The sequence below is a fragment of the Pristiophorus japonicus genome, unplaced genomic scaffold (assembly GCF_044704955.1).
Source record: "Pristiophorus japonicus isolate sPriJap1 unplaced genomic scaffold, sPriJap1.hap1 HAP1_SCAFFOLD_239, whole genome shotgun sequence".
Classification (NCBI taxonomy): domain Eukaryota; kingdom Metazoa; phylum Chordata; class Chondrichthyes; family Pristiophoridae; genus Pristiophorus; species Pristiophorus japonicus.
In genome coordinates, this window is record NW_027252112.1 from 660,626 (window position 1) to 677,877 (window position 17,252).

At 56.0% G+C, this 17,252-nt stretch overlaps 1 protein-coding gene across 1 annotated transcript in view; it reads right to left on the bottom strand.

Moving 5' to 3' along the window:
- Nucleotides 1-17,252, bottom strand: part of LOC139245819 (cytoplasmic tyrosine-protein kinase BMX-like) — an 86,987-nt gene that overhangs the window by 32,387 nt on the left and 37,348 nt on the right. The window contains exons 2-4 of the mRNA XM_070871320.1: nt 13,928-14,144; nt 11,911-11,975; nt 1,290-1,408 (exon numbers count right to left, since the gene is read on the bottom strand). Coding sequence (XP_070727421.1) covers nt 1,290-1,408; nt 11,911-11,975; nt 13,928-14,144 — 401 coding nt within the window. The remainder of the gene's footprint in view (nt 1-1,289; nt 1,409-11,910; nt 11,976-13,927; nt 14,145-17,252) is intronic.

A 17,252-nucleotide genomic window follows, 5' to 3' on the forward strand; every position in this document is an offset into this window, starting at 1 on the left:
ACCCTCGTTTCCTCTGTCTTCCAAATTCACTTTCTACTTTTCTGCTGTCAATTCCAGCTTTACTCCCATCCCTACTGAATCTATTTTCAGTTTCCCTTCGCCCTGCCAAGCTAGTTTAAACCCTTCCCAACATCACTAGCAAACCCCCCCTGAGAGAATATTGGTCCCGGCGCTGTTGAGGTGCAACCCGTCTGACTTGTACAGGTGCCACCTCCCCCAGAAGCGGTCCCATTGCCTCAGGAATCTAAAGCCCTCCCTCCTGCACGATCTCTCCAGCCACGTATTCATCTGCTCTATCCTCCTATTTCTGTACTCACTAGCTCGTGGCACTGGGAGTAATCCGGAGATTACTAACTTTGAGGTCCTGCTTTTTAATCTCTCTCCTAGCTCCCTAAACTCTGCCTGCAGGACCTCATCCTTCTTCCTACCTATGTCATTGGTCCCGATATGGACCACAACCTCTGGCTGTTCACCCTCTCCCCCCCAGAATGCCTTGCAGCAGCTAAGTGACATCCTTGACCCTGGCACCAGGGAGGCAACATACCATCCTGGAGTCACACCTGCGGCCACAGAAACACCTGTCTGCTCCCCGACTATCAAATACCCTACCGCTATAGCTCTTCCATTCTTCATCCTCCCCCCACCCCCGTGCAGCTGAGCCACCCGAGCTCGATAGATTTTGGAAGAGTATTAGGATTACAGAACCAATGTGGGTAAATTGAGTTAAGATACAGATCAGCCGGGATCTAGTAAAATGGCCTTCGCCTGTTCCTATGGATCTGTTTTTCTCACGTCTATTATGTGCCTTGGGAAGATTAAGGGCACTATATAAATCCAAATTCTTATTGTTGTGAAAGGTGCAGTGCTGTGCAAATTCTGGTGGATAACCAGGTCGGCGGATAATAGGAGTGTAGACAATTGTATCATTGTTCCCCTTTCCTTTCTAAATTTATTGATTTATTGCTGGAATATTTATTTTCCATTACCGCCCCCCCCCCCCTCAGTATAAGTGACAATTGTTTGTGTGTGGCAGGAAGAATGTGTGTTATACTAGACTGCAAGAAACAACCACCAGGAAATGTGTGTGTGTTTAAGCACAGTGCCTTACAGAGGTCTTGCTGCCAGTATACACAATAAAATGATACATACTCAAGTTTGTACAGCTGTGCAACACAGCCCCCAAAATATTTGTATCACAGACTGCCCCACTGCAAGGAACTGTGCCTCTCCTGAGTCCGTGTACAGAATCTGACCACATTACAACAGAAATGTAGAGAGATATCACTCACCAAAGGCCCACACGTCTGATTTGCTGTTAAACTTTGAGTAGGAGAAAATCTCTGGGGATGACCACTTCACCAGAAACTTGGCTCCCGTTGAACTTGTATATTGATCATCAAGAACATACCTGAAGAGTGACGGCAGAGTTAGAAATATTCCCCGCGGCATTTGAAAAGAAAATCTTTGATGCGAGAATGCAACCGTACATGAATGTGAAATTAAAGTGAAATTAAATTCATCATACGCCGACACGCTTAAGACGATGAAATGTTACCAAGTGTGTGGATTAATGCATCACTTGTGTTATCGGCGAAGTATTGGACAATCGGATACGACAGAGAAATGTGACGGCACAACATGTTGGGTTAATAGGTACCGTGGGATGGTGGGCTGTGGGCTATCACCAGCCATTCCCCACATGGTGGTGACACTTATTAATGTTGGGAATAGTTCCACGACTCTGGTATCTCTCTGTCCCAGCTTACATAGTGCAGCCTGGATCTGTTACCCTGGACCGGTTCTCCAGCATACATCGGGCAGCCAGCAGCAGGAAATGGCCTGGAGTTCTGTTCCATTGAATATTAATTTGGGCCGGGAACATCTAGACACAGAGGTGACCACATCTCCTCTGGTGGACAAGCAGTGCCGGGAGAGGTCCTCTTCCTAAACCAGCTTGCAAAGGACCAGAAAGCTTTGGGAGCTGTGTGTGGGTCGGGGAAGTGTGTGTGTGTGGGTCGGGGGAAGTGTGTGTGGGTCGGGGAAGTGTGTGTGTGGGTCGGGGAAGTGCGTGTGTGTGGGTCGGGGAAGTGCGTGCGTGTGGGTCGGGGAAGTGCGTGCGTGTGGGTCGGGGAAGTGCGTGTGTGTGGGTCGGGGAAGTGCGTGTGTGTGGGTCGGGGAAGTGCGTGTGTGTGGGTCGGGGAAGTGCGAGCGTGTGTCGGGGAAGTGCGAGTGTGTGTCGGGGAAGTGTGTGTGTGTGTCGGGGAAGTGTGTGTGTGTGTCAGGGAAGTGTGTGTGTGTGGGTCGGGGAAGTATGTGTGTGGGTCGGGGAAGTATTTGTGTGTCAGGGAAGTGTGTGTGTGGGTTGAGGAAGTGAGTGTTTGTGTCAGGGAAGTGTGTGTGCAGGTCGGGGAAGTGTGTGTGTGTGTCGGAGAAGTCTGTGTGGGTCGGGGAAGTGAGTGCTTGTGTCGGGGAAGTGTGTGTGTTTGTCGGGGCAGTGTGTGTGTGTCGGGGAAGTGTGTGTGTGTCGGGGAAGTGTGTGTGTGGGTCGGGGGAAGTGTGTGTGTGTCGGGGAAGTGTGTGTGTGTCGGGGAAGTGTGTGTGTGGGTCGGGGGAAGTGTGTGTGGGTCGGGGAATTGTGGTGTGTGGGTCGGGGGAAGTGTGTGTGGGTCGGGGGAAGTATTTGTGTGTCAGGGAAGTGTGTGTGTGGGTTGAGGAAGTGAGTGTTTGTGTCAGGGAAGTGTGTGTGCAGGTCGGGGAAGTGTGTGTGTTTGTCGGGGCAGTGTGTGTGTGTCGGTGGAGTGTGTGTGTTTGTCGGGGCAGTGTGTGTGTGTCGGTGGAGTGTGTGTGTTTGTCGGGGCAGTGTGTGTCTGTCGGGGGAAGTGTGTGTGTGTCGGTCAGGGGAAGTGTGTGTGTGTCGGTCGGGGGAAGTGTGTGTGGGTCGGGGGAAGTGTGTGTGTGGGTCGGGGGAAGTGTGTGTGGGTCGGGGGAAGTGTGTGTGGGTCGGGGGAAGTGTGTGTGGGTCGGGGGAAGTGTGTGTGGGTCGGGGGAAGTGTGTGTGGGTCGGGGGAAGTGTGTGTGTGGGTCGGGGGAAGTGTGTGTGGGTCGGGGGAAGTGTGTGTGGGTCGGGGGAAGTGTGTGTGGGTCGGGGGAAGTGTGTGTGGGTCGGGGAAGTGTGTGTGGGTCGGGGAAGTGTGTGTGGGTCGGGGGAAGTGTGTGTGGGTCGGGGGAAGTGTGTGTGGGTCGGGGGAAGTGTGTGTAGGTCGGGGGAAGTGTGTGTGTGTCGTGGGAAGTGTGTGTGTGTCGTGGGAAGTGTGTGTGGGTCGTGGGAAGTGTGTGTGGGTCGGGGGAAGTGTGTGTGGGTCGGGGGAAGTGTGTGTGGGTCGGGGGAAGTGTGTGTGGGTCGGGGGAAGTGTGTGTGGGTCGGGGGAAGTGTGTGTGGGTCGGGGGAAGTGTGTGTGGGTCGGGGGAAGTGTGTGTGGGTCGGGGGAAGTGTGTGTGGGTCGGGGAATTGTGGTGTGTGGGTCGGGGGAAGTGTGTGTGTGGGTCGAGGGAAGTGTGTGTGTGTCGGGGGAAGTGTGTGTGTGTCGGGGGAGTGTGTGTGGGTCGGGGGAAGTGTGTGTGTGGGTCGGGGGAAGTGTGTGTGAGTCGGGGGAAGTGTGTGTGTGTCGGGGGAAGTGTGTGTGTGTCGGGGGAGTGTGTGTGGGTCGGGGGAAGTGTGTGTGTGGGTCGAGGGAAGTGTGTGTGGGTCGGGGGAAGTGTGTGTGTCGGTCGGGGGAAGTGTGTGTGTAGGTCGGGGGAAGTGTGTGTGTGGGTCGGGGGAAGTGTGTGTGGGTCGGGGGAAGTGTGTGTGGGTCGGGGGAAGTGTGTGTGTGTCGGGGGAAGTGTGTGTGTGTCGGGGGAGTGTGTGTGGGTCGGGGGAAGTGTGTGTGTGGGTCGAGGGAAGTGTGTGTGGGTCGGGGGAAGTGTGTGTGTGGGTCGAGGGAAGTGTGTGTGTGTCGGGGGAGTGTGTGTGTGTCGGGCGAAGTGTGTGTGTGTCGAGGGAGTGTGTGTGGGTCGGGGGAAGTGTGTGTGTGTCGGGGGAGTGTGTGTGTGTCGGGCGAAGTGTGTGTGTGTCGAGGGAGTGTGTGTGGGTCGGGGGAGTGTGTGTGGGTCGGGGGAAGTGTGTGTGTGGGTCGAGGGAAGTGTGTGTGTCGGTCGGGGGAAGTGTGTGTGTGGGTCGAGGGAAGTGTGTGTGTGTCGGGGGAAGTGTGTGTGTGTCGGGGGAAGTGTGTGTGGGTCGGGGGAAGTGTGTGTGGGTCGGGGGAAGTGTGTGTGTGTCGGGGGAAGTGTGTGTGGGTCGGGGGAAGTGTGTGTGTCGGTCGGGGGAAGTGTGTGTGTGGGTCGGGGGAAGTGTGTGTGGGTCGAGGGAAGTGTGTGTGTGTCGGGGGAAGTGTGTGTGGGTCGGGGGAAGTGTGTGTGTAGGTCGGGGGAAGTGTGTGTGTGTCGGGGGAAGTGTGTGTGTGTCGGGGGAAGTGTGTGTGTGTCGGGGGAAGTGTGTGTGGGTCGGGGGAGTGTGTGTGGGTCGGGGGAAGTGTGTGTGGGTCGGGGGAAGTGTGTGTGTAGGTCGGGGGAAGTGTGTGTGGGTCGGGGGAAGTGTGTGTGTGTCGGGGGAAGTGTGTGTGTGTCGGGGGAGTGTGTGTGGGTCGGGGGAAGTGTGTGTGTGGGTCGGGGGAAGTGTGTGTGTGTCGGGGGAAGTGTGTGTGTGTCGGGGGAAGTGTGTGTGTGTCGGGGGAGTGTGTGTGGGTCGGGGGAAGTGTGTGTGTGGGTCGGGGGAAGTGTGTGTGTGGGTCGGGGGAAGTGTGTGTGGGTCGGGGGAAGTGTGTGTGGGTCGGGGGAGTGTGTGTGGGTCGGGGGAAGTGTGTGTGTGTCGGGGGAGTGTGTGTGGGTCGGGGGAAGTGTGTGTGTGGGTCGAGGGAAGTGTGTGTGGGTCGGGGGAAGTGTGTGTGTGTGTGGGTCGGGGGAAGTGTGTGTGTGTCGGGGGAAGTGTGTGTGGGTCGGGGGAAGTGTGTGTGGGTCGAGGGAAGTGTGTGTGGGTCGGGGGAAGTGTGTGTGGGTCGGGGGAAGTGTGTGTGTGTCGGGGGAAGTGTGTGTGGGTCGAGGGAAGTGTGTGTGGGTCGGGGGAAGTGTGTGTGTGTGTGGGTCGGGGGAAGTGTGTGTGTGTGTGGGTCGGGGGAAGTGTGTGTGTGTGTGGGTCGGGGGAAGTGTGTGTGTGTGGGTCGGGGGAAGTGTGTGTGTGTCGGGGGAGTGTGTGTGTGTCGGAGAAGTCTGTGTGGGTCGGGGAAGTGAGTGCTTGTGTCGGGGAAGTGTGTGTGTGTCGGGGAAGTGTGTGTGTGTCGGGGAAGTGTGTGTGTGGGTCGGGGGAAGTGTGTGTGTGTCGGGGAAGTGTGTGTGTGTCGGGGAAGTGTGTGTGTGGGTCGGGGGAAGTGTGTGTGGGTCGGGGAATTGTGGTGTGTGGGTCGGGGGAAGTGTGTGTGGGTCGGGGGAAGTATTTGTGTGTCAGGGAAGTGTGTGTGTGGGTTGAGGAAGTGAGTGTTTGTGTCAGGGAAGTGTGTGTGCAGGTCGGGGAAGTGTGTGTGTTTGTCGGGGCAGTGTGTGTGTGTCGGTGGAGTGTGTGTGTTTGTCGGGGCAGTGTGTGTGTGTCGGTGGAGTGTGTGTGTTTGTCGGGGCAGTGTGTGTGTGTCGGGGGAAGTGTGTGTGTGTCGGTCGGGGGAAGTGTGTGTGTGTCGGTCGGGGGAAGTGTGTGTGGGTCGGGGGAAGTGTGTGTGTGGGTCGGGGGAAGTGTGTGTGGGTCGGGGGAAGTGTGTGTGGGTCGGGGGAAGTGTGTGTGGGTCGGGGGAAGTGTGTGTGGGTCGGGGGAAGTGTGTGTGTGGGTCGGGGGAAGTGTGTGTGGGTCGGGGGAAGTGTGTGTGGGTCGGGGGAAGTGTGTGTGTGGGTCGGGGGAAGTGTGTGTGTGGGTCGGGGGAAGTGTGTGTGGGTCGGGGAAGTGTGTGTGTCGGGGGAAGTGTGTGTGTGGGTCGGGGGAAGTGTGTGTGGGTCGGGGGAAGTGTGTGTGGGTCGGGGGAAGTGTGTGTAGGTCGGGGGAAGTGTGTGTGTGTCGTGGGAAGTGTGTGTGTGTCGTGGGAAGTGTGTGTGGGTCGTGGGAAGTGTGTGTGGGTCGGGGGAAGTGTGTGTGGGTCGGGGGAAGTGTGTGTGGGTCGGGGGAAGTGTGTGTGGGTCGGGGGAAGTGTGTGTGGGTCGGGGGAAGTGTGTGTGGGTCGGGGGAAGTGTGTGTGGGTCGGGGGAAGTGTGTGTGGGTCGGGGGAAGTGTGTGTGTGTCGGGGGAAGTGTGTGTGTGGGTCGAGGGAAGTGTGTGTGTGTCGGGGGAAGTGTGTGTGTGTCGGGGGAGTGTGTGTGGGTTGGGGGAAGTGTGTGTGTGGGTCGGGGGAAGTGTGTGTGAGTCGGGGGAAGTGTGTGTGTGTCGGGGGAAGTGTGTGTGTGGGTCGGGGGAAGTGTGTGTGAGTCGGGGGAAGTGTGTGTGTGTCGGGGGAGTGTGTGTGGGTCGAGGGAAGTGTGTGTGGGTCGGGGGAAGTGTGTGTGTCGGTCGGGGGAAGTGTGTGTGTAGGTCGGGGGAAGTGTGTGTGTGGGTCGGGGGAAGTGTGTGTGGGTCGGGGGAAGTGTGTGTGGGTCGGGGGAAGTGTGTGTGTGTCGGGGGAAGTGTGTGTGTGTCGGGGGAGTGTGTGTGGGTCGGGGGAAGTGTGTGTGTGGGTCGAGGGAAGTGTGTGTGTGTCGGGGGAAGTGTGTGTGTGTCGGGGGAGTGTGTGTGTGTCGGGCGAAGTGTGTGTGTGTCGAGGGAGTGTGTGTGGGTCGGGGGAGTGTGTGTGGGTCGGGGGAAGTGTGTGTGTGGGTCGAGGGAAGTGTGTGTGTCGGTCGGGGGAAGTGTGTGTATGGGTCGAGGGAAGTGTGTGTGTGTCGGGGGAAGTGTGTGTGTGTCGGGGGAAGTGTGTGTGTGGGTCGGGGGAAGTGTGTGTGTGGGTCGGGGGAAGTGTGTGTGTGGGTCGGGGGAAGTGTGTGTGTGTCGGGGGAAGTGTGTGTGTGTCGGGGGAAGTGTGTGTGTGGGTCGGGGGAAGTGTGTGTGTCGGTCGGGGGAAGTGTGTGTGTGGGTCGAGGGAAGTGTGTGTGTCGGTCGGGGGAAGTGTGTGTGTGGGTCGAGGGAAGTGTGTGTGTGTCGGGGGAAGTGTGTGTGGGTCGGGGGAAGTGTGTGTGTGGGTCGGGGGAAGTGTGTGTGTGTCGGGGGAAGTGTGTGTGTGTCGGGGGAGTGTGTGTAGGTCGGGGGAAGTGTGTGTGGGTCGGGGGAAGTGTGTGTGTGTGTCGGGGGAAGTGTGTGTGTGTCGGGGGAAGTGTGTGTGTGTCGGGGGAAGTGTGTGTGGGTCGAGGGAAGTGTGTGTGTGTCGAGGGAAGTGTGTGTGTGTCGGGGGAAGTGTGTGTGTGTCGGGGGAAGTGTGTGTGTGTCGGGGGAAGTGTGTGTGGGTCGGGGGAAGTGTGTGTGTGTGTCGGGGGAAGTGTGTGTGTGTCGGGGGAAGTGTGTGTGTGTCGGGGGAAGTGTGTGTGGGTCGGGGGAGTGTGTGTGGGTCGGGGGAAGTGTGTGTGTGGGTCGGGGGAAGTGTGTGTGTGTCGGGGGAAGTGTGTGTGTGTCGGGGGAAGTGTGTGTGTGTCGGGGGAAGTGTGTGTGTGTCGGGGGAGTGTGTGTGGGTCGGGGGAAGTGTGTGTGTGGGTCGGGGGAAGTGTGTGTGTGGGTCGGGGGAAGTGTGTGTGGGTCGGGGGAAGTGTGTGTGTGTAGGGGGAAGTGTGTGTGGGTCGGGGGAAGTGTGTGTGTGTCGGGGGAAGTGTGTGTGTGTCGGGGGAAGTGTGTGTGTGTCGGGGGAAGTGTGTGTGTGTCGGGGGAGTGTGTGTGGGTCGGGGGAAGTGTGTGTGTGGGTCGGGGGAAGTGTGTGTGTGGGTCGGGGGAAGTGTGTGTGGGTCGGGGGAAGTGTGTGTGTGTAGGGGGAAGTGTGTGTGTGTCGGGGGAGTGTGTGTGGGTCGGGGGAAGTGTGTGTGTGGGTCGAGGGAAGTGTGTGTGGGTCGGGGGAAGTGTGTGTGTGTGTGGGTCGGGGGAAGTGTGTGTGTGTGTGGGTCGGGGGAAGTGTGTGTGGGTCGGGGGAAGTGTGTGTGTGTCGGGGGAGTGTGTGTGGGTCGGGGGAAGTGTGTGTGTGGGTCGAGGGAAGTGTGTGTGGGTCGGGGGAAGTGTGTGTGTGTGTGGGTCGGGGGAAGTGTGTGTGTGTGTGGGTCGGGGGAAGTGTGTGTGGGTCGGGGGAAGTGTGTGTGTGTGTGGGTCGGGGGAAGTGTGTGTGGGTCGAGGGAAGTGTGTGTGGGTCGGGGGAAGTGTGTGTGTGTGTGGGTCGGGGGAAGTGTGTGTGGGTCGGGGGAAGTGTGTGTGGGTCGAGGGAAGTGTGTGTGGGTCGGGGGAAGTGTGTGTGTGTGTGGGTCGGGGGAAGTGTGTGTGTGGGTCGGGGGAAGTGTGTGTGGGTCGGGGGAAGTGTGTGTGTCGGTCGGGGGAAGTGTGTGTGTGGGTCGAGGGAAGTGTGTGTGGGTCGGGGGAAGTGTGTGTGGGTCGGGGGAAGTGTGTGTGTGGGTCGAGGGAAGTGTGTGTGGGTCGGGGGAAGTGTGTGTGTGGGTCGGGGGAAGTGTGTGTGGGTCGGGGGAAGTGTGTGTGTGTCGGGGGAAGTGTGTGTGTGTCGGGGGAGTGTGTGTGGGTCGGGGGAGTGTGTGTGGGTCGGGGGAAGTGTGTGTGTGGGTCGAGGGAAGTGTGTGTGGGTCGGGGGAAGTGTGTGTGTGGGTCGAGGGAAGTGTGTGTGTCGGTCGGGGGAAGTGTGTGTGTGTCGGGGGAAGTGTGTGTGTGTCGGGGGAAGTGTGTGTGTGTCGGGGGAAGTGTGTGTGTGGGTCGAGGGAAGTGTGTGTGTGTCGGGGGAAGTGTGTGTGTGTCGGGGGAGTGTGTGTGGGTCGGGGGAAGTGTGTGTGGGTCGGGGGAAGTGTGTGTGGGTCGGGGGAAGTGTGTGTGTGTGTGTGTGTGTCGGGGGAGTGTGTGTGGGTCGGGGGAAGTGTGTGTGTGGGTCGAGGGAAGTGTGTGTGTCGGTCGGGGGAAGTGTGTGTGTGTCGGGGGAAGTGTGTGTGTGTCGGGGGAAGTGTGTGTGTGTCGGGGGAAGTGTGTGTGTGTCGAGGGAAGTGTGTGTGTCGGTCGGGGGAAGTGTGTGTGGGTCGGGGGAAGTGTGTGTGTAGGTCGGGGGAAGTGTGTGTGGGTCGGGGGAAGTGTGTGTGGGTCGGGGGAAGTGTGTGTGGGTCGAGGGAAGTGTGTGTGTCGGTCGGGGGAAGTGTGTGTGGGTCGGGGGAAGTGTGTGTGTGTCGGGGGAAGTGTGTGTGTGTCGGGGGAAGTGTGTGTGTGTCGGGGGAAGTGTGTGTGTGTCGGGGGAAGTGTGTGTGTGTCGGGGGAAGTGTGTGTGGGTCGGGGGAAGTGTGTGTGAGTCGGGGGAAGTGTGTGTGTGTCGGGGGAGTGTGTGTGTAGGTCGGGGGAAGTGTGTGTGTCGGTCGGGGGAAGTGTGTGTGTCGGTCGGGGGAAGTGTGTGTGGGTCGGGGGAGTGTGTGTGGGTCGGGGGAGTGTGTGTGGGTCGGGGGAAGTGTGTGTGTGTCGGGGGAGTGTGTGTGGGTCGAGGGAAGTGTGTGTGTCGGTCGGGGGAAGTGTGTGTGTGTGTCGGGGGAAGTGTGTGTGTGTCGGGGGAAGTGTGTGTGTGTCGGGGGAGTGTGTGTGGGTCGGGGGAAGTGTGTGTGGGTCGGGGGAAGTGTGTGTGGGTCGGGGGAAGTGTGTGTGGGTCGAGGAAAGTGTGGTGTGTGGGTCGGGGGAAGTGTGTGTGGGTCGGGGGAAGTGTGTGTGGGTCGGGGGAAGTGTGTGTGGGTCGGGGGAAGTGTGTGTGGGTCGGGGAATTGTGGTGTGTGGGTCGGGGGAAGTGTGTGTGTGTGTCGGGGGAGTGTGTGTGTAGGTCGGGGGAAGTGTGTGTAGGTCGGGGGAAGTGTGTGTGTAGGTCGGGGGAAGTGTGTGTGTGTGTCGGGGGAGTGTGTGTGTAGGTCGGGGGAAGTGTGTGTGTGTGTCGGGGGAGTGTGTGTGTCGGTCGGGGGAAGTGTGTGTGTGTGTCGGGGGAGTGTGTGTGTAGGTCGGGGGAAGTGTGTGTAGGTCGGGGGAAGTGTGTGTGTGTGTCGGGGGAAGTGTGTGTGTGTGTCGGGGGAGTGTGGGTGTAGGTCGGGGGAAGTGTGTGTGTGTGTCGGGGAAGTGTGTGTAGGTCGGGGGAAGTGTGTGTGTGTGTCGGGGGAAGTGTGTGTGTGTGTCGGGGGAGTGTGGGTGTAGGTCGGGGGAAGTGTATGTGTGTGTCGGGGGAGTGTGTGTAGGTCGGGGGAAGTGTGTGTAGGTCGGGGGAAGTGTGTGTAGGTCGGGGGAAGTGTGTGTGTGTGTCGGGGGAAGTGTGTGTGTGTGTCGGGGGAGTGTGGGTGTAGGTCGGGGGAAGTGTGTGTGTGTGTCGGGGGAGTGTGTGTGTGTGTCGGGGGAAGTGTGTGTGTGTCGGGGGAAGTGTGTGTGTGTGTCGGGGGAAGTGTGTGTGTGTGTCGGGGGAGTGTGGGTGTAGGTCGGGGGAAGTGTGTGTGTGTGTCGGGGGAAGTGTGTGTGTGTGTCGGGGGAGTGTGTGTGTGGGTCGGGGGAGTGTGTGTGTGTGTCGGGGGAAGTGTGTGTAGGTCGGGGGAAGTGTGTGTGTGGGTCGGGGGAAGTGTGTGTGTAGGTTGGGGGAAGTGTGTGTGTAGGTCGGGGGAAGTGTGTGTGTGTGTCGGGGGAGTGTGTGTGTAGGTCGGGGGAAGTGTGTGTGTGTGTCGGGGGAGTGTGTGTGTAGGTCGGGGGAAGTGTGTGTGTAGGTCGGGGGAAGTGTGTGTGTAGGTTGGGGGAAGTGTGTGTGTAGGTCGGGGGAAGTGTGTGTGTGTGTCGGGGGAGTGTGTGTGTCGGTCGGGGGAAGTGTGTGTGGGTCGGGGAATTGTGGTGTGTGTGTCGGGGGAAGTGTGTGTGGGTCGGGGGAAGTGTGGTGTGTGGGTCGGGGGAAGTGTGTGTGGGTCGGGGTATGTGTGTGTGTGTGGGTCGGGGGAAGTGTGTGTGGCTCGGGGGAAGTGTGTGTGTGTGTGTGTGTGTTGGGGAAGTTTGAGGGTGTTTTTCCTTCCCTTTACTCCCTGTTTCCCAGCAAGCTCGGTGGCAGCCTCTCGATGCGAGATTCAGTCGGCCTCCTGAGCCCCCACCCGAGGGTGAGTGTACAACGCCACTTTTAGCGCTGCTCTCTCATCTTTGACCGTCAAAACCGAATGTTTCAGTTGGAGCCTGCCCCTAGCGCCCGGCGATTAAATCAGCACATTGGCGGTGACACTGCCTCAAATACAGCGGGACCAAATTACGCCCCACAGGGTTTGGTAGTGTAGTGGTTATGTGACTACACTCCAGATGCCTGGACCCATTATGCAGTACAAGGTGAATTCATAATCCCACCATGGCAATTTAAACGTGAATTCAGTTTTAAAATCTGGAAGTGGCCAAGAAGCTGTTCAATTGATGTAAAAACCCAACGGGATGACTAATGCCCTCTTGGGGAGGAACGTTGCCGTCCTTACCCGGTCTGGGCCTATATGTGACTCCAGTCCCATTGTTGCCGTGGCATTGTAGGGTGTGGGCGATATAACCACCTGTTACTGCCCAACACGGCACACACAGACCATGATGACTATGAAATGAATGTCACCTTTGGTATGGAACATGGAGGTGCAGACTATATACATCATTACCTGGCCATTCCAAAGTCGCACACTTTAACGATCAGGGTTTTATCAACCAGGCAGTTTCTAGCAGCCTACAGGCAGAAATAAAGGAACGGGTTTTAATTGCATCCAAACGCAAATTTCACAAGCATTACAATTGGAGAACTAACCTGTCGATTCTAATTCTGAAACACGATCAATCGGAGCCAGCTAATTGGGTTTAAAGAGGTTAAAGGTAAGAGTTTGTAAACCGTTACAATCTAGATAAGAGGAACACCTCTCTTTATATTTTTCATCTTCAATCACACCCGAGCTTTAGTTACCGGGTCAGATGATGAGGCCAACCCTTTACGGGACATAGATGGAGGTGCAGGAGAGATTTCCCGCTCCAGCATTCCTGCTGCCGGGGCAAATATCAAGAAATGGACCGAAAATCACAAGATGAAGGAAGAGCTTCCCGATTTCTCCTTCCCGGGGCAGTTTCCTGATCCAGGTGGTGAAGAAGGCATACGGAATACTTACCTTTATTAGCTGAGGCTTAGAATACAAGAGCAGGGAGGTTATGCTTGAACTGTATAAAACACTTGTTAGGCCACAGCTGGAGTACTGCGTGCAGTTCTGGTCGCCACATTACAGGAAGGACGTGATTGCACTAGAGAGGGTACAGATGGGATTTACGAGGATGTTGCCAGGACTGGAGAATTTTAGTGATGAGGAAAGATTGGATAGGCTGGGGTTGTTTTCACTCGAACAGAGGAGGCTGAGGGGAGACCTTACTGAGGTGTATAAAATTATGAGGGGTAGATAGAGTGGATAGGACGGACCTATTTCCCTTAGCAGAGGGGTCAACAACCAGGAAGCACAGATTTAAAGTAATTGGGGGGAGGTTTAGAGGGGATTTGAGGGGAAATTCCTTCACCCAGAGGGTGGTGGGGGTCTGGAACTCACGGCCTGAAAGGGTGGTCGAGGCAGAAACCCTCATCACATTTAAAAAGTACTTGGATGAGCACCTGAAGTGCCGTAACCTACAGGGCTACGGACCCAGAGCTGGAAAGTGGGATTAGGCTGGGTAGCTCTTGGTCGGCCGGCACGGACACGATGGGCCGAAATGGCCTCCTCCTGTGTTGTAAATTTCTATGATTCTATGATCTCCCCCTGGGCAGTTTCCTGATCTCCCCCGCCACCCGCCCCCCCCCACCCACCCCCACCCCTGACTGCCGGGTGCCGTTCTAGCGGATCGCCGGATGAAGCCTCCTGTTGCCAAATTGCCGTTCGCCAGCCGGGTTCGGACGGGATCCGGGAACGTTTATGTAAATGAGGTCCTGGTCTGAAGATGGGCCAGGGCACCATATCCTTAGACCCCCAGGATCACCGCCCGCTAGCGGGCTCACACGCTCCGTATTCTCTCCCCCCTCCCCCGCCCTACTTTACATTCAGGCCTGCGTCTGCCCAGTACACTGACTGTTGTTGGTGCCACTGTGCCCCGTGCCACTGTGGCCTGTCATTGTGAAGTGATGGAGAATTTCTCAGGCAATATATCGCCGTGGGCCCGAGTGTTTCTGCCACCACATCGCTCACAGGGAAAACCTCTCTCCACTGACAGGAGGGTCCGTAACCAGAGAACTCAGATTTAAGGTAATCAGCAAAGGAGCCAGAGCGGGAGAGGAGGAGAGTGTTTTTAATGCAATAAATTATGATCTGGACTGCGCTGTCTGAAAGGATGGTGTCAGCAGATTCAATAATAACTTTCAAAAGAGGAAGTGGATAAATACTTGAAAAGCAGAAACATGCAGGGCTCTGGGGAAAGAGCAGGGAGTGGGACTAATGGGATCGCTCATTCAGAGAGCCAGCACAGGCACGGTGGGCCGAATGGCCTCCTGTGCTATATCATTCTGTGATAATGAAGCAGGAACATGTGCATTGAAAGTAGCTACATTGGCTCGTTCTGTTTCCCAGTGTGTACCAATGGTGGGAGCTAGTTCGTTGAAAGAACAACGTTCGAGGAAGAGATACTCATGGTGAATTGCTCCAGTGTGTGACTCACGAGATCTCGATGTATGAACTGTAGATCCTCCAGGTACACCATGGCTTCAGTCACATCGCAAGACATCTCGAGCAGCTGCTGCTGGTTGAGCTGCTTGCCGTGACTGTTGAGGTAGCTGAGCAGGGAGCCGTTGCTCATGTACTCGGTCACAATGTAGATGGGGTATTCAATGGTGCACATGCCGTGCAGCTGCACTAACTTTGGATGCTTCAGTTTCCTGAAAAATACACAAGGCCACAGGAGAGCTGAACGTGAACATGTGTGGGAGGGACAGCTTGGCACAAATAAGAACAGAACATAAGAACACAAGAATCAGAAGCAGGAGTCGGCCATTCGGCCCCTCGAGCCTGCTCCAACATTCAATGAGATCATGGCTGATCTTCGACCTCATCTCCACTTCCCTGCACTGTCCCCATATCCATTGATTCCATTAATATCCAAAAATCTATTGATCTCTGTCTTGAATATACTCAAAGACTGAGCCTTCACAGCTCTCTGGGGCAGAGAATTCCAAAGATTCATCACCCTCTGAGTGAAGAAGTTTCTCCTTATCTCAGTCCTAAATGGCCGACCCCTTATTCGGAGACTGTGACCCCTGGTTCTAGACTCCCCAGCCCGGGGGAAACATCCTCCCTGCATCTACACTGTCAAACCCTGTAAGAATTTAATATGTTTCAATGAGATCACCTCTCATTCTTCTAAACTCTTGAGAATATCGGCCCAGTCTGCTCAATCTCTCCTCATCGGACAATCCCCCCATCCCAGGAATCAGTCTGGTGAACCTTCGTTGCACTTCCTCTATGGCAAGTATATCCTTCCTTAGGTAAGGAGACCAAAACTGTACACAATACTCCAGGTGTGGTCTCACCAGGACCCGATATAATTGCAGTAAGACGTCTTTATTCTTAAATGTTGCTTTCCATTGGCAAGGCAGCTTGACATGCTTGTACACAATGGTGAAGGAAACATTACTGTTGGGGTATGGTTCTCAATCGACCTCTGGGACCTCAAATCATGACCATTCTTGACCTGTGAATCCAGGCGGTGAGTGTCAGCAGCCTATTTAACTATGGGGGCATCACAGGCAAGACGATTCTGTCCTCACGTGTCCGTCAGGGGTCAGTGGGTAATCGGCAGGAGCGGTGCATTGTCCTCTGGTCCCCAGGGATGCTGTGGCCAGTTCTAGCGGCATTGGCTGGCTCAGCAAAGATTGAACGTGAGTAGTTCCTGCTCGCTGTGGCTCAGTACCATTGTATGTCAGTCTGGGTGAACTGCTGCTCGAGAGGCAAGTGATTTACGGTTGGCGGGATAGGATTCAGTGTAAACCACAAGTTTTCAAAGTATCGGTAAGGACACTGCTCCTTTGAAATGCAATGTCGAATTACGGAGTTCTCAGCCTGTCTGTCAGCGTGTAAAGTTTAAGGGCCACCTTTAGCTGTTCCCACCCGTTCCTGTGATGTTCGCCATGACACACCCGTCCTTTAGTCTGCTCTTTCCCACCACAGGATGGCACCCTTCAGGCTCCAGGAGACATTGAGGACACTTTGCATTTCTCGATGTTACTTTAGTGACCAGAACTCCCTGTTAATGTGACCTTCTCCAGGACCACAGTCAAGTGAGTATTCTTCTCTTTTATTGCCTCTTTATTGGATTGTTCTTGGATTATTATACCTGTTCTCAAGTATTATTACTCTTGATGATGTATTACAAGAAACCTCGTATTGTTTGCCCTGATTTGTGTCCTTACAGTTCACCGTGTAAATAAAGGATTTGGACACTGAAGCCCTGACCTGTGGCCATATTTCTTTGTGTTGTGGTTGACCCTACCTGGTGGAATCTGAGTTATCGCTTGCCTCCAGCTGCACTCTCACAGAAACCAGTACAGTTCCCATACAGGGGTCGGAAATGTTAAGTGGTGCACAAATTGTTCGGTCATAAACTGGGCACAATGCAATTCAGCAGTGGGGCGGCCTGTAGCCAATCATCATAGGTCTTGGTCCCACTGCTGAATTAGTAAGACTCATTTCTTTAATGCTCCAGGCAGATACCTCAAACCGGTCATCGGTCCTGAACTATATGAATGAGGGGCCTAGCAGCTGTCTGATCTCTGGGCAATGAGCAGGGCAGGAGTTGGGCCTACCTCACACAGCCTCTGCCTCCAATAATGGGTAAGTGGCGTGCTCCCCTGGCTCCACAGCAGTCGAGATGCATAGCCCCTCCCAAACTGACCCCCGGGTCTTACACCGGGCAGGTGGTCTGGCATTGACATCGCTGCTCGGGTGAGCTCCCTGTGGAGGCCCGACCAGCACCGACGAGTATTCGGCTGAACCCGAGGAGCAACTTCCACCGGCCCTCCAGCCCAGTCCACAATCCGAGATACTTTGCAATTGGACTGAACACAGCAACATAAGATAATGAAGTAAATATAGGTGAGGGTGACACTTACCCCGTTCTAGCATGGAAATTTCGAGAGCCCCGGCTCACAATAAGGTCTGTTGTATGATTCTGGGGGGTTGCCTTCACAACCAGACTCAGTGTTTGAGGAGCAACCTGATATCAGGCCCCAACTTCAACCCTGGGCTGACTGTCGAGCTTCATCTGCAAGCAGTGTTCTGGATTTCTCTACAATTTAAACTTAAGAAACCCGCAACCTGTCCTACACTAAATCGCTCTCATCCCCATTCTCACTGATTCACGGGCCCGATCGTAAACACTCACCCTCACCGACATGTTCAACCACAGCCTAACCCCACCCGACACCTGAACCCACCCGACACCCTAACCCCACCATACAACTTAACCCACCATACACCTTAAACCACCCTACACCGAACCTCACCCGACAATCTAACCCCACACTACACTATAACCCCACCCTACACCTTAACACCCCCACACTTTAACCCACCCTACACCCTAACCCCACCCGACACGCTAACCCCACCTGACACCTTAACCCACCCGACACCTGTACCCACCCTACACCCTAACCCACCCTACACCCTAACTCCACCTGACACTGTAACCCCACCCTACACTGTAACCCCACCCTACACCCTAACCCCACCCTATCACGCTAACCTCACCCTATCACGCTAACCTCACCCTACACTCTAATCCCACCCTACACTGTGACCCCACCCTACACGCTAACCCCACCCTATCACGCTAACCTCACCCTATCACGCTAACCTCACCCTACACTCTAATCCCACCCTACACTGTGACCCCACCCTACACCCTAACCCCACCCTATCACGCTAACCTCACCCTATCACGCTAACCTCACCCTACACTCTAATCCCACCCTACACTGTGACCCCAC